Genomic DNA, 17,504 nt, shown 5'->3' on the forward strand with positions numbered 1-17,504 from the left:
TAAGTTTGCATTTAAACATATCAAACAATCTTGAGGACAACAATTTCGTTAGTACGTCTGTTATCTGATCCAACACTAGAATATTAAGCAAATAGAGTTCTTTATTGTTGACCATCTCCCGAAGTGAATGCAAGTCCAATTCGAGATGTTTGCACCTGCTATGTAGTACTGGGTTAGCTGCTAGCATACATGCACTTTGGTTATCGCAATAGAATCGATGGTGGAATCACTTGAGGAACTCCAAGCTCACTTAGCAGTTGTTCCAGTGACACTAGTTCAGACTGAACAGAGGCCATTGCTCCATATTCTGCCTCAGTAGCCTGTGATATAAGATTCAAGATATAAGATTCAAGCCCAAATAGACTCGGATCATCAAGATCACTCGCCCAATCAGCATCTACAAAATCCAAGAGTCTAAAGTCAGAGCATTTTGAGAACATAATTCTTTTACTCACTGTACCTTTCAAATAACGCAGTGTTCTCTTTACTTCCTTCCAGTGCTTGTAGGTAGGACTATGCATAAACTGTGAAACTTTATTCATTGAGAATGCAAGCTCTGGTCTCGTCATGGTCAAATACTAGAGAGATCCTACTATGGTGCGATACAATTGCGGATCAAAACACAGCTCAGAGTCATTGGCAGAGAGTTCATATTTCCAACCACTAGAGTAGGCATAGTATTTGCAGTTTCCATGTTAGCCTTCCTCAAAATGTCCATGGCATACTTTCGCTGAGACAAATGTATGCTTCCCCCTGCAAATAGTTAAACTCTATTCCAAGAAAAAAAAAACTAAGATTACCAAGGTTTTTAAGAGGAAACATTGTATTAAGTTGTTTAATTAACATATCAATATCAATAGCATTGTTGCCAGTGACCATAATGTCATCTATATACATAAGCATGTAGATTACTGACTTTGGATTTTTTCTCACAAAAAGAGAAACATCAGACCGGGTACTCACAAAACCAAACGTTGCTAATGTGTCTTTGAGTGTTAAGTACCAGGTCCTAGGTGTCTGTTTTAAGCCATATAATGCCCTGTTCAGTTTGCACACCAAATGAATATTGAAGTCCTCATAGCCTTGTGGTTGAGTCATAAACACCTGTTCCATCAAAATTCCATTTAGAAACGCTTTATTAAAATCAAATTGACGTAAGACCCAACCTTGAGTGATGGCTAAGGTGAGGACAACTCGAACAGAAGTTGGTCTAATCACTGGGCTATAAAATTGCTCATAATCTATGCCCTCGGTTTGGTGAAAACCTTTCGCGACTAACCGAATTTTGTAGCGAATAATATCTCCTCTAGTGTTCCTTTTAATTGCAAAGACCCACTTACTGCCGATTATAGTAGCATTGGGTGAGGGTGTAACTACATTTCATGTATTGCACTGCTTTAATGCCTTAAAGTCAGCATCCATTGTCTCTTTCCAATGAGGAGTTTGAAGAGCTTGAGTGATAGTCCTAGGCACTTGTTGCTTAAGATCAACCTCAGTGTGTGTAATAGGCTTTGGGTTGTATATGCAGCCTTAGCCCTTGTCACTATAGTGTGTGTATTAGTGGTGGGTTGAGGAATTTGATTAGAAAGGTGATCAAGTCCTTGATCAATGTCTTCCTTCGGTGTTGGTGCTATAGTGTCAAGTACAAATATTATTGACTTGATTTGTGTCATGATCAAATGCCACTTCAATTGTTGAATTATCTACATAGGTCCCATTGTTTTGTGTATGTTCAGATGGTAAGTGTGTTGATATTGTAGTATTTGGAATGCTAGATATTGGATATAAGCTATAATATGCATCATAAACATAACTAGGAGAAGAATTAGTGTTAGTCATTCTATCGGAAATATTTGGAAACATATCACTATAAGGAAAGTTAAGTTCATCGAATATAACATGTCGAGACATATGCACTGTTCCAGATTTACTCATACATTTATATCCGTGAAATTGAGTGTCATATCCTAGAAATAAGCATTTTTCCGATTTATATTCAAGTTTATGCTTATTATAGGGTCTAAGATAAGGGAAACAAGAGCATCCAAACACTTTTAATACACTGTGATATGGTTTCTTATTATATAGTTTTTCAAATGGTGAAATGTAGTCAAGAACAACACTAGGTAATTCATTATATAAACTGCAGCAATAAAAGCATCTTCCCAGAAACTCATGGGAAGAGATATTATTGCCAATAGAGAAAGATCAATTTCTACTATGCTTCTACATCTCCTTTCTACACTCCCCATTTGTTGAGGTGTGTAGGGGCATGATAGTCTATGCTTAATGCCCTGTTCATTTAAAAAGTTAGTGAAGGTAATGGATAAAAACTCTTTACCATGATCAATTTGTAATGATTTAAGTTTTCATCTGATTTTTAGAAATCTGAAAAGCAGTAAGGGCTTGTGTTTTATTTGTTAGCAAGTAAATATATGTATATTTAGTACAAGCACCTACAAAACTTACATGTGACAATTTAGAAGGCAAAATAACATCACAATTCTTAAGAACACAAAATATTATTTATTGAAGTATGGCCCAAGCATTTGTGCCAAATTTCTACATCATTGGCTTTCATACTGGATGCAGTCAAAGCAGCTTTGAAGTATCATTGCTATGAACAGGAAGATTAGAGGTAAAAGAAAAATTAGAAGAAATGCAACAATTTGGAGATGCACTATAGTTATTACTGTGCAATTGAGATTCATACACATGAATTGATTTAAGAACATAAAGATCATCAAATCTATAGATGTCATTCTTAGAGATTCCCTGAAGAAAAGGGGCCCGAGTTACCTGATCACGGATTGTACAATGATAAGGCCTAGATTTAAAATAAACTCCATTTTCTTGTGCAAATCAACACTAAGCAAATTTTGTGTAATTGTTGGAACATATAATAACCAAGATTTTGATTTTTGTCAAACAACAAAGATGAACCAGATTTATGAATGGGAATACCTACACCATTACCTACAAAGAGTTGTTCATGATCAAGATTGCTTGGTGAGGGAGAGGGCAAATTATTGGGATCAGAAGTAACATGATAGGAGGCTCCAGAGTTTGCATACCAAGACAAATCTGCAATCGAGGAAGTTATAGACATGTATGATCTTGGTTGACGGAAAGAGGCTGATGGTGATGGAGGAATGGTGTTTGAGTTGGAGGTAGTGTAGTGGGTTGAAATTGCTGATCAAAACGATGATAGCAACTCCATGTTGCATGGCCAGCCCTGCCACAAATTTGGCATGTTGTTATTGGTGGTTGCCATGTATTCCGTCCACAACGTTAAAATTTACCACCACCGTGGCCCCTTCTTGATGATGGGAAGGACATTTGAGTAAAGTGTGCAACTAGAATAGATGAAGTTGGTGACTTGAAACGATCAAGCATGTCATCATACGCTTGAAGAAAAGATTCAGCCTAACCACTATAATCCTCAAGAAGCCCATCAGTAATAGCTTGGATGTGATCACCATCATCCAATTGGTATCCAATTGCAGCAAGAGCATCAACAATTTTGCAAATTTTAGCGAGATAATCACTAATTGAACCTGTTTTCATTACACACTTTAGCTGCGATTTGAGACTCTGGATCCTTATCTTGAATGTTGTGGAGAAGTAATTGATTATTGTGGCCCATGCGTCACAAAAGCAATCACAGTGAACAATCTTGTTCATGCATGGTGTAGTCATTAAAGCCATGAGCCATGTGGTGAGAGAAAGATCATCGTACTTCTATGTCTTGAATGCTTCAGTTTCTTGGAGAAGAGTTGTTGATGCAGGTTCAGATGAAAAATCAGTTTTAGCTGCTGCTTCAGGTTGAGGTTTCTTGACCGATTCGAAACGAGTGGGAACATTAGCCCAATCGAGATGATTTTCCATTGAGAGGCTCTGAATTGGTAGCCATGCATGATGACACCATGTGTTAGAAGTTTGTGTCATTAAGCTTTTCACCAGGACTTGTTTGGTTGATGAAGAAGTAGAAATGATGAAGGCCATAATAAAAAACTTGATCATTTGGCTCTAGATACCATATGATGGTTTCATAATAGCAACCTTTCTCACTTATACTACTAACAAGCTTAATTGATAAAGAATCTAAAATGCATGGAAATTAAAGAGTACATGAAAATGAACTAGTACAATTAGAGCGAATACATAAAAATTAATGAGTACATAAAAATTAACCACCACAATTGAATGTACATTGACATTTGTTTCAACCTCATAGTTGGACTGTTCCACCAACATTTGTTTGACCAATTTAGGTGTGAGATCAATACTTTTACATATAATAACGAGTAAAAGAAAATTAATGAGTGAAAATGAGACTAAATAAATTGGTGTTGGATCAATTTGCCATCTCATTGTAGATCCTTATGGTCTCCTCTTTAATGATTGACCTCTAACTATGTTAATTGCTCCAAAGGTGTTTGTAAAAAAGAAGTAAGATCCTCAAAAATTTATTTAAGTTACACAAATATCTTTTCTTAATTACGTTGAATTTTTCTTTAATTTTACTCGCACAGTCAGCGAAATTTGAGTGCCTACGAAATTGAGAGGTAATGTAAAAAAATATAATTTATTTTAGGGCAATTTACGTAAATAAATAAAGTGGGAGAGTTATTTACGTAAATGTGCAAATCTGTATGTTGTTACGATTTTGTGCAAAATGGATTTATATGTAAACCGTGGCAACCCACCACGGTTTCTAAACATGCATAAACCGTGGGAGGTCACCACGGATTAGGAGCAAATTTTTGTAAGAGGAAACCGTGGTAGGTCACCACGGTTTATGAAGGAAATTTGGCAAGCATAAACCGTGGGGAGTCACCACGGTTTATGAAGAAACTTGTTTGCACATAAAACCTTGTGGGTCACCACGGTTTATGTGTGGTAAATAATGGCCAGAAAACCTTGTTAATTTTATGTCCAAGAGACACAACTTATTTTTTATTTTTTTATTATTCTTGTTAAATTTTTTATAATTATATTTTTTATTATTATATTTTTCATCTCAAATTTTTTTAATGAAAAAAATGAGAATAAATTAGATTTTCATAATTTGTTCTAGTTTATCACCAAGCAGAATTACAAGAACACAAAATTTTGTGTCTCTATCCATCAGTGTCTTGTCCTGTCCTATTTTCAGTGTCTTATCCTATTTTGTTGTTGAAAACAAAGGCAGCCTAATAAATACACACTATATAGTACATTTTATAAAGAAAAAAAATCATCTATTTCTATTGAATATTTATAATAAAATTTTTTCGTTCTCTTTATGTATTATTGACTAATATATACTATAAAATTTTTACATGTATTATCAATTATATTTTCATTATGTTTATCCCTATTTTTCATTTTACACTATATTTAAATATTTATTATACTATAAAAAATATTAATGAACATAATAAAATAATTACTTATTAATATTTTTTAGAGTACTCATTAATATTCTTAAAATATAATAAATATTTTTTATTTTAAATTTAACAAATACTAATGTATCAATATACACTTATATGTGAATTTATTAAATCTATATAAAAGATTTAATCAATAAGCATGTTAATGAATATTAATATACCAATATTAACAAGTAATTATTTTATTGTACTCATTAATATGTTATAGTGTAATAAATCTTTATTTTATAAATGAAAAAATAAAGATGTATATAATGAGAGAGGTCACCTTAAGCTTAAACGAACTTTTGAGTAGTTTTATAAGTTCGCCTAAGATTTTGAAAACTTCATAAAAACTCAAAATAAAAAATAAAAACACAGATTCCAAACATTAATGTTAGTGTAATTTATTTTTAAAAATATTTTTTTATTTTATAATAGAAAAAAATCCAAAAATTTCATGGTGTTTATTATTAGAGTCTAATTTTTTTCTAATTTATTTTACATCACAAATTTTAAATATTTTAAATTTATTAAATTTCATCATCTTAAATTAAATATTAATTTTTTATTTTTTAGTAAATAGACATCAATTTTTTAAGCACTATAAAAATCATTTTCTTAGTATTATCTGATTTTTTTTATTGTACTCTTTCTATTATAAAAATAATGATTTTTATAATAAACAGCTTTGTGTCTCTTGGACATAAAATTAACAAAATTTTCTGGCCATTATTTACCACATATAAACCGTGGTGACCCACAAGGTTTTATGTGCAAACAAGTTTCTTCATAAACCGTGGTGACTCCCCACGGTTTATGCTTGCCAAATTTCCTTCATAAACCGTGGTGACCTACCACGGTTTCCTCCTACAAAAATTTGCTCCTAATCCGTGGTGTCCTCCCACGGTTTATGCATGTTTAGAAACCGTGGTGAGTTGCCACGGTTTACATATAAATCCATTTTGCACAAAATCGTAACAACAAACAGATTTGCACATTTACGTAAATAACTCTCCCACTTTATTTATTTACGTAAATTGCCCTTTATTTTATAATGGTATAAAATGAAAAATAAAAAATTTTTTTATTTAAATAAATAAAAAATTTTAGGAGTTGATTAGTTTACAAAAATATTTTTTTGTTTTTATTTTTTATTTTTATTTTTTGAATATGATGTTTATTTTTAATTTCACATTTTAAAATACGCAATTGGTTTGTAAAATAAAATTCATTTTCAAACATTGAAAACTACAAAAATATGTTTGGTTAGTTCATTTTCAAAATATATTTTTAATATTTTAGAATATAAAATTATATTTTAATTAAATGTGCGACTTTCATTATTTAATTTCTTTATTAAGTTAACAATCAATTTTTATATAGTATGAATACGAAACAAATTACTATCTTAAAATAATTAATTACATTCATAATAAAGAGAGATAATTTAACAAAAATAACAATAATAAGTTTAGCTACCATTATTTTCAATATATAAGTAAAGTAAAAATCACCATTAAAACTAAAAATAAAAAATAAAAAGAATCATCTAAAAATAAAATATTCTCGTTTTCATTATTTTTTATTTTTTTTAAAAATAATTCTTATTTTCAAATTTCTGAAATTTTAAAAATATAATTGGTTTACGAAAATAGATTCTATCTTCAATTAGAAAAAATAGTATAAATATGTTTAGCTAATACACTTTTAATATATATTTTTAATATTAAATTTTATAAATATATTTTTAAAATTAACATGAAAAAATTATATAAAATTATATGAACTAAATTTTTTAATTTTTTAATTTATTTTATCATAATCATCTATGATTAAATCTCATTTCTATGCAAATGAATATATACACATTTGTTAGTTTGATCCACTTGTAAAATATACTTTTAACATCAATAATCAAAAATAAAAAATTTTTGTGTGATTTTGATGTATATAATCTTCTGATACAAAGAAAAGTCCTTGAACAAAGAAAAAAAACCTACCATTTTCACTAACGAAGTTCGACCATAGGTGAAATTATTATATACGTTAAATAAATGGTCATTGCTACTGTGTAGAACTTAAATTCCTTCTATAGTTTGGATTTTTGCACACATGATCAGAGAGAAGAGCAGATATTGTTAGGTTGGTTAATTAAGAACGTTTAAACAAATGATAATGGTTGGAGGGGTTTTTGTTTTTGTCTTGGGATTAGACGGTTTGTTAAAGTATAGGATGGTGGTTGGACCAGTTCATTCCTTTAGTTATGATTGTGCGAAACTAAATATTACAGGCCCAGTTAAACTAAAGGCTTATTCTTAACTAAAAATAGCTCATATATGCCAATGAGCCATAGCTCACACGGCATTCTGCTCCCCCTCCATTTTAAAGGTCTCGGTTCGAATCCTACTAACTGCAACCAAGAAAGAAAAAATTGATAAGTATGTGAAGAGTGTGTTGATGTGTATTGATCTTGATTTTGATAATAAAATATCTATTTTACTGGTAAGCTTAAGCTATTTGTAGTTGTAGATTGGCTTGCATACTATATTCTAAATGTGATTTAGTCTTTTTAATGTCTTTAAACGCTCTTAATTTTTTTTATTTGAATAAATGTTACCGTAATTGCGAAACGATGAATAGTTAACTTATTGTATTTGTTAAGGAAGAATTGAATAATTTGGGAAGATGTAATGAAATTTTAAGTACGTAGTGACTTTTGTGGTAAGTGTTAATATTTGAATTTTGCAATAATTAATTATTTCATACCGTATTATATATTTGGAGGATTAGTTGTTGATATGCTGAAAATGCAAAGTAAGGCTGCATTAGAAAGTTGAACGTGGTTGTAGATTCGAAGTATAGAGATTCGTGTGTGAACAGTTGAAACAAGTCATCTTATGAAATGCTATTAATTACGTTAATTTTGGATGAGTAAAACGATTTGTCATATGGTAAGGCGTTAAAATAAAAAATAGTGAAAAGGCCTAAATTTGAGCTTTTATTTTTTCGGTTAAGAATAAGCTTTCACTTTAACTGGGCCTATAATATTTAGTTTTGCACAATCATAATTAAAAGACGAATAGGTTCAACCACCATCCTATACTTTCTTTCTTTTGGACTTGCCATCCTATACTTCAACAAACTCTCTAACCCCAAGACAAAAAAAAAAAAACCCTCCAACCCAACCCAACCCTCTTACATAACCATGTCTTTAAACCTTTTTAATTTCTCATGACAAAAAAACAACCTTTTTAATTAACCAACCTAACAATCCACATTAAAGCGCATAATGAAATCTCAATATCTGAGTTCTCTCCGATCATGTCAGCCTTTGTCTGTGTAAAAGTTCAAACTAGAACCAATCATTATATTTAGTAACAACTTTGCATAATAGCTAAGACCATCTCTAATAGGGAACTCATTATAATTTCTGTTTATAACTCACCTGTCATAAAAAGTAACTTCACATCAGTTTTTGCATCATAAACAGTAAATAGGAACTCACAGCATTTCTCTCTCCTCTATTAGGAGGAACTAACTTTAGTCCATATTGTGGTCTCACTTAATTAATTAACTAAAATACTTGAAATTAATGTAATTAATTTTTTCAACAATGTAATTTAAATATTTAAATTTAAAAATAATTCACTATTAAAAGATATTAATATTAACTAAATTCATATATAACAATAATACACAATATATAATTCGGGATTACACTAATTTGTTAAATTACTTAATACGAAGAAAAATATAATTAAACTCTATAGTTGGCGACAAGTATAAATTAATTAAATAGAAATTTAATTATTTAATTTATTTAATTATTATAATTATTAATAAATTAATTATAATTTAATTACTTAATTAATTATTAGTTAATTAATTAATATAAATTATTAATTAAATAAAAATATTAATATTTAATTTAATTAGTCATTATAATTATTATTAAATTAATTATTATTTAATTATATAATATAATTATTTAATTAATTAATATAATTATTTAATTAATTAATATTTTATATAATTATTTGTTTTTTATTTTACTTGCCATTTAGCAATTGTGTATTGGTTAATGGGAGTCCCCATTCAGAGGCACTCCCTCGTTTTGAGACCATCTCCAATAGGAAACTCATCCCAATTCATGTTTATGGCTCACCTGTCATAAAAAATAACTCCACACAGCTTTTGCGTCATAAACAGTAAATAGGAACTCAAAACATCTCTCTCTTCTCCATTAGGAGGAACTAACTTTAGTCCCTACAAGTTTAATCACCCGTGCCATGCACGTGATAAGATTGAAATCATAATTTTAAGTTGTTATGTTAAATTTCATTTTAATTATAATAATTTAATTAATAAAAAAATAACTTGTATGCGTTGTTTTTCTTTTCTTAATATAGTATTAATTGTATTAACTATAAAATAGTTATTTAATCTACTTTTTTTAATAAATCAGGCATATATACTCAATATGACCAAAATAATCTAGTAATACTTAAATCTACCAACAAAATTTTATATGTTGGTTTACTGTAAAGTAAGAAAATATCAAAATCAGCTCAAAATGAAGAACAAATTAATAGAGAATCCTAATGTAGAAAGTTTTGTAATAAACAATAAATAATTTAAACCTACTGAATAACAATTCAATGCTATCTTTTGATACCTGCAAAATATATACATGAAACAACACCGTATCAATGTTTGTATATAAAATTATATGATTAACATAATTATAAAATTGTTTGTCAAGAGAATAAAATTATACGAATTTTAATGATAATTTTAATATTTTCAAACTATTAATGTATAATAAGAATTCATCTATTAGTTCCTAGAATTTCTAAATTTTTTTAAGTGATAGTAATAAATTTTAATAAATAAATAGATTTAGTAAGACATTTTGTTATTACCTTTTTATTATAGGCTCTCAAAAACTTCTCTATATACCACATTCATCGTGCAGTTATCTTCCAAGTGTCCATGATCTTGCAACAGCACTCGCAGACCATCTTTACTCGTTACCCTTGATAACGCAACATACAATTGACCATGGGTGAAAACTGGCCTTGGAAGGTAAATTCCAACTTTCAATAGAGTTTGTCCCTAGGACTTATTTATTGTCATTGCAAATGACATGAGAATTGGGAATTGTCTTCTTTGAAACCTGACCGGCAATGTTTCATTATTTGGAATTAGATTCAGTCTTAGAATAAGAACAATACTTCCAGCTTTGTTACCAGTTAAAGTCTTGCATTCTATCACATGATTTCCTATTCTTCTAACTTGCATCCTCGTGCCATTGCACAAATCATTAGTTTGGTCTATATTCCACAGCAACATAACAGGAGCTCCAACCTTCAGAACCAACTTGTGTGGTGGTAGACCTGAACAATTTATTCCATTTAGAATCTCCGGCGAGAAAGCATCTAACTCAAATTCCATATTTCCCTCTTCAACACACACAGAGTCTGAACTTAAGTAGACTCTTTCTTGTCCAGGTAGCCCTGCAGTCATCTTGTTGTTGACATCAGTGACACAAAAATCTAAAGTTGGTGCAAGAATTGCTCTATCCTTGAAATAATTTTCAACGGATAAATTGGATAACATATTTGGATACACGAAATCAATGAGGTCATCCAAAGCTGTCTCAGAGTTCTTAATCAAAATGTCAGATGGTATATGAACGATCGATTCACCATCTGTTGTATCACCAGCCAAACCATCACCAATTTTGAGTAGCCATTCTGCAAAATTTCTGAGTTCTTTTATGTTGTTGTTTTCACCTAGTGACAATCTCATGTTTTTTGTAAGTTTCAAAACCTTACAGTTATGCCACAAATATGAAGAATTAATAGAAGACTGAATTATATCTTGCCTTGAGCCTCTGGAAATCACAGGTAAAATTTGTCTAAAATCTCCTCCGAGAACAACAACTTTACCTCCAAATGGCAAATGAGCACTATACGAATCTGAGCATCTTAAGATGTCTCTGAGGCATTTATCTAAAACTTCGTAACAATACTTACTTATCATTGGAGCTTCATCCCATGTGATTAATTTGGCCTTAGCTTGGATATTAACCTTGCAATAGGACTTTCCTATTTAATGCTACACAAAGAATCCTCATTTATGGCAAAAGGAATTTTAAACCTTGAATGTGCAGTTCTTCCATTAGGCAACAAAAGTGCAGCAATCCCACTCGAAGCAACATTTAAAACTATACCTCCTTTAGACCTAATTGAGCATGATATAGTTGACCATAAAAATATTTTTTCACAACCACCTTGACCGTATAAGAAGAAAAGTCCACCCATATTACCGCTAACAGCACCAATTATTTGATCGTATACAAATTTCTGCTCATTAGTTAGCCTTTTTAAATACCCACTTAGTTCATTCGCAAGAGCATTAACGTCAAAATAATTGAAACAATTGACTATTACGACTTTTATATATATATATATATATATATATATATATATATATATATATATATAAGTATAAACGATATGAATTTTTAATGGAAATACTTGATACTAATAGAAAAAACTTATATAAATAGAAATTATTTAATTTCAATTTTAATTTCATATAACAAAACAGTGGTTTTCAAAAATTATGGAATCTTTTTTTGACATATGTATTATACCATACGTATAAATTATACGGATTATTATATAAATTCATATATATGCATAACAACACAGTTTAATATTATATATTTTTTACATTAATTATATGTCAATATTTTAAAAAAAGAGATAAAAGAAGAGATATATAAATATGTATAATATTATTGCTATATATGAAGCAGTTTTATATTGCTTTAATTATAGAGACTTACTATAATTATATAAAATTTAATTTGAGGAAATAATTTCCCTTGCCATAAATAATATACTAAAACTGTTAGTATATTATTTTCTTTATGGTTAATTGAATTTATCAATGATTTTTCCGTGTAAATCGTTATTACCCAGTTTTTAATAATTACTTAATATACAAAATTTGAAATTGGAAATTTTTATTACTAATTTAATTAACTGGTTAATTGAGTAATAATTGTCAAATTATTAAGGTGCAAAATTATTGATTTACTCAATTGATTTTCATATATTATTTATATTTCAAGTAATAATTTGAAATTATATTATTTACCCAATTAATAATACTATTATTAAAAATTATATTTTGCATTGATTTTTAAATCAATTATTAAATAATTATTTTTGTTAAGATAATTGTTTATAAATTATTTCAAATTATATTTTGTTAAGATATAATTATTTAGATTATTACTCATGACACGGGTATAATTTCATTTTATATCAATTGATCAATTATAATTATATGATACGGGTGTAATTTCAATTTTATCTACGGATTATTTCCCGTAATAATATACAACATATTATTTACCGTGATAATTTAATTTGATTGATTTCTAATTATTTACGTACATAAATGATTAAAATATATAACATAAATATCGTAATTATTATAATTCTATGATATAATTATAATTAACATATTTTATCATAATTAAATATTAATTTGATATAATTATAATGAAAATACTTTCCCAAAATAATATAATCTACTATTATTCATCCACTAATTATTTGGAAATAAACCTTAGTATGATTTTTTACATCTCCACTATGAGAAATAACTACTTAGATATACCAAATAATATGTAACATATTACTACTTGTATAAGTTAAGGCACAAAGACAGGATTTAATTAAAGTGATTAAAACTTTCACCAAACAGAATATGACCTCAATCGAATAAAAAAAGGTACTCGATTTTGCATTAATTAGCTAGTCGAAGAAATAACATACTCATTCATTATTCATGTTTCATTATATTTTTTAAATAATATATAGAAAACATATATCTTGTGTATAAAAATGTGACTATTAGTAATTTTATTAATAAACCTTTTTTTAAACTATTACTAATTTCAATTTTAATAGAAAATATGAGGAAATAATTTCGCTTGCCATAAATAATATACTAAAACTGTTAGTATATTATCTTCTATATGGTTAATTGAATTTATCAATGATTTTCCTGTGTAAATCGTTATTACCCAGTTTTTAATAACTACTTAATATACAAAATTTGAAATTGGAAATTGTTATTACTAATTCAATTAACTGGTTAATTGAATAATAATTGTCAAATTATTAAGGTGCAAAATCATTGATTTACTCAATAGATTTTCATATATTATTTATATTTCAAGTAATAATTTAAAATTATATTATTTACCCAGTTAATAATACTATTATTAACAATTATTTTTTGCATTGATTTTTAAATCAATTATTAAATAATTATTTTTGTTAAGATAATTGTTTATAAATTATTTCAAATTATATTTTGTTAAGATATAATTATTTAGATTATTACTCATGGCACGGGTATAATTTCATTTTATATCAATTAATCAATTATAATTATATGACATGGGTGTAATTTCAATTTTATCCACCGATTATTGGTAAATAAATTTTATTCCAATTATAAATAAAATCTGTTTTTATTGACAAATAAATTGTCTTTAGGTCAACGATTTAATATATGTGTAGGTTCATTTTTTGTTAAATATAATGAAAATACAAATAAAGAAATAAAGGATAAAAATAAACTTAATAATATCTTATACTACTTCATTTTATTAAATTATTTAAAAATATCACATCCACGAAAAATAATCGTAATATATAAATTGAGGCAATAATTTAAAATTCTATAATTATAATTTAATCAAATACTAATAGTAAAACCAAATTACCTAAACAATATTGAACATATTCTAATCCTTATTCACGTATAGTATAGAATCATTCTTGTAACGACAACCAACTGAAATAACATCGTAAGTTTTAATTTTTAGAATTCGTGCAAAATCAGACCATCCTCTTGTTAGATAAGCTTCATCATCCGCTATCCATGCAATGCAGCAAGGTATAAAATTGCCACACTGAGAAACCAAACTAACTCTTATTCCCCTCAATGGCATTGCATGCATGCAAAAGAAAGCTGGTAATTTCTGAAAAAAATTAAAATATGTTAAAAAATTATTCTAATAATGAACAGCTTAAACTAAGAAAATTTAAATATATTACCAATCGTTGAAATTGCATATTTGAATTTGTCATGAATTTAGCAAAACTGAACGCTTACATCCTTCGGTAAAGTAGAGTCTATTGCCTCTTCTTTGAACGCTTACATCCATGTAGTTGGAACCCGAATCAGTGAAGACAACTCGATGAGGTATTTCATGGATGTGATGCATTGTAAATGATTGTGGCAAAAGACAATCGAACTGGAACATTAGACGATAAGAATAACTTAGAGTAATAACAAATAAAAAATTATCAAAAGAATAATATAATAGAATAAGTATATAAAAAATATTATAAAAAATTATAAATTGTACCTTAAAAGGATCAACTTCAATAAAAAACGAAGAATACATTCTTATTCTATGAAGTAGTAAAAAAAAAACACTAAATATAAAACTATGAATTGACTCTCAAATTTAGATTCATGTACCATAGGAAAACACTATATATAGACTTTAGTAAAACAAAAATAAATATGTAAATTATCTATTATTAAGGTAATTTTTTAATAATGCATTAAATTTTGATTTGATACAATTATAATGAAGATATGTTTCTAAATTAGTATAATTATATATTATTCATTAAATATTAATTATAATATAATTATATTAAAGATATTTTTTATAAAATAATTTAGAAAAATTATTTGATATACGTAAATTGGGTAACAAATATTTTTTATTATTATTACTACTATTATTGATATTATTATTATCATTAAAATTATTAAAAGTATTTTTAATTGATAATTAATAAGTAATTTAATAGTGCATTAAATATTGATTTGATATAATTATAATGAGGATATGTTGCCAAATTAGTATTATTATATATTATTTATTTAGTATTAATTATAATATAATTACAATAAAATAATTTAAAATAGAAAAAAAATTTATTCGTTTTGGAGGGAAAACGGAGGCATGAGAGATCGACACGTCACCTTTAGTAGCTGGGGAAAAACCCAGTTTTAGTATATTAAGTAGATTGTGGTCACACTTAATTAATTAATTAAAATACTTGAAATTAATGTAATTAATTTTTTCAATAATATAATTTAAATTTATAAATGTAAAAATAATTCACTATTAAAAAATATTAATATTAAATAAATTCATATATAATAATAATACACAATATATAATTTGGGGTTACACTAATTTGTAAAATTACTTAATACAAAGAAAAACATAATTAAGCTTTATAGTTGACGACAAGCATTGTGAAATTGCCATATGTGTTCAATCAAGTCCTCTTTCAATTGTCTATGCTGCTGCCTATTTTGAAGTTGGGCATTTCTTTGGAGAAATTTATGGTATGGTGCGAAATCTTCTTCTCCCAACTGAGGTTATGATAAGCCATTTTCGACATCATCATACTCTAAGCCATGAGCAAAATTTCCTGCATAAGCTCTTTCATCCTCAACAATCATATTATGCAATATAATACAAGCTCTCATTATGTTGGCAAGCTTCTTCTTTTCCCAAAACAAGTTGGACCACGTATAATTGCAAAGCGTGCTTGCAACACTCCGAATGTTCGCTCCACATCTTTTCTTTGCCCTTCTTGGTATTATGCAAATAACTTGCGTTTCTCCCCTTGTGGCTTTGAGATTGATTTGACAAATGTGGCCCATTCAGGATAAATACCATCTGCTAAATAGTATCCCATAGTATAATTATTACCATTAATAGTGTAATTTACCTCCGGAGTACGGTCGTTTAGAATATCATCGAATACTGGAGAACGATCTAACACGTTGATATCGTTATTTGAACCAGAAACTCCAAAGAACGCATGCCATATCCAAAGGTCTGAAGATGCTACAACCTCAAGTACTATGGTTGCAACCCCACGATAACCACTCATGTACATATCTTTCCACGCCTTTGGACAATTTTTCCATTGCCAATGCATGCAGTAAATGCTACCCAACATGCCAGGGAAGCCACGACCCTCCGCCATTTGTAGCAGACGTTGTACGTCATTTGGTTTGGATTTTCGCAAGTATTCATCCTCGAACACCAAAATGACACATTCAATAAATTTTTCCAAGCATTCAATTGTAGTGCTCTCGCCTATGCGCACATAATCATCAACAGCATCAGCTCCTACGCCATATGCTAACATGCGTATCGCAGCGGTACATTTCTGGAGTGATGACAAGCCTCTTCTTCCAGTTGCATCAACCCTCTGTTGGAAATACGGATAGACATTTGAGAGAGTGTCTACTATCGGAAGGAATACATGTCTTCTCATTCGAAATCTCCGTCGGAAAATGTCAGCATTATACACCGGTTCATCTGCAAAGTAATCTTGAAAAAGATGATCATGTCCTGCTTCACGATCTCTGTTGATCCATCTACGAGTAATTGGGATAGAGCTTCTATCGATATCTTCTTCTTCTGAATCTTGAAGTAAACACTCATCGATCCAATTATCTATGACTGTGTTATCTTGCTGTCTTCTTTTGCCATACAAAGCCTCATTAAACATATCATCAAAATTTCTAGCCATATTTAGAAATGTAATTTTTAGTTCTCTTTCGAGGTGAGAAACAAGAATTGAAGTGGAGTTGCAGAGTCATGGATAGTTAATATTTATAAGTGTGTCTGCAATAAGTACCTTAACAGCTAGTTAACGGCTAGTTTTGCAATGGCTAATTTTGCAACGGTCACTTTCATGAACAATAAGGGCACAATAATATTGACTAATTTAAAAACTTACATCAGAAATAAATAAAACAAACTACATCATAAACCAGTAATTTCACAATGCCTCTCAAAAGTAAACTTTTGACCATAATTTGTGGAATAAAGTTTATAAGCCAACTCCTTTATATCATCAGCGTTCGAACCACTCCTTATGTTTCGACTAGCTTGATCGTAGCAACCAGCAAATTGTGCAACAGCCTTGTTGATCTTATACCATC

The 17,504-nt window shown here is 28.7% G+C and overlaps 1 protein-coding gene across 1 annotated transcript; it reads right to left on the minus strand.

Moving 5' to 3' along the window:
• Window positions 1-16,144: 16,144 nt before the first annotated feature.
• Window positions 16,145-17,089, minus strand: LOC130944401 (uncharacterized). Its single transcript, XM_057872719.1, has one exon. It carries the CDS (start codon window positions 17,087-17,089, stop codon window positions 16,145-16,147), a length of 945 nt encoding a protein of 314 aa, XP_057728702.1.
• Window positions 17,090-17,504: the final 415 nt, after the last annotated feature.

The sequence above is a fragment of the Arachis stenosperma genome, chromosome 8 (assembly GCF_014773155.1).
Source record: "Arachis stenosperma cultivar V10309 chromosome 8, arast.V10309.gnm1.PFL2, whole genome shotgun sequence".
In the NCBI taxonomy this organism is placed as follows: Eukaryota; Viridiplantae; Streptophyta; class Magnoliopsida; order Fabales; family Fabaceae; genus Arachis; species Arachis stenosperma.

What these genes read in the sequence shown, in the direction of transcription:
- LOC130944401 (XM_057872719.1), bottom strand. Translation starts at nt 17,089, where the DNA reads ATGGCTAGAAATTTTGATGATATGTTTAATGAGGCTTTGTATGGCAAA.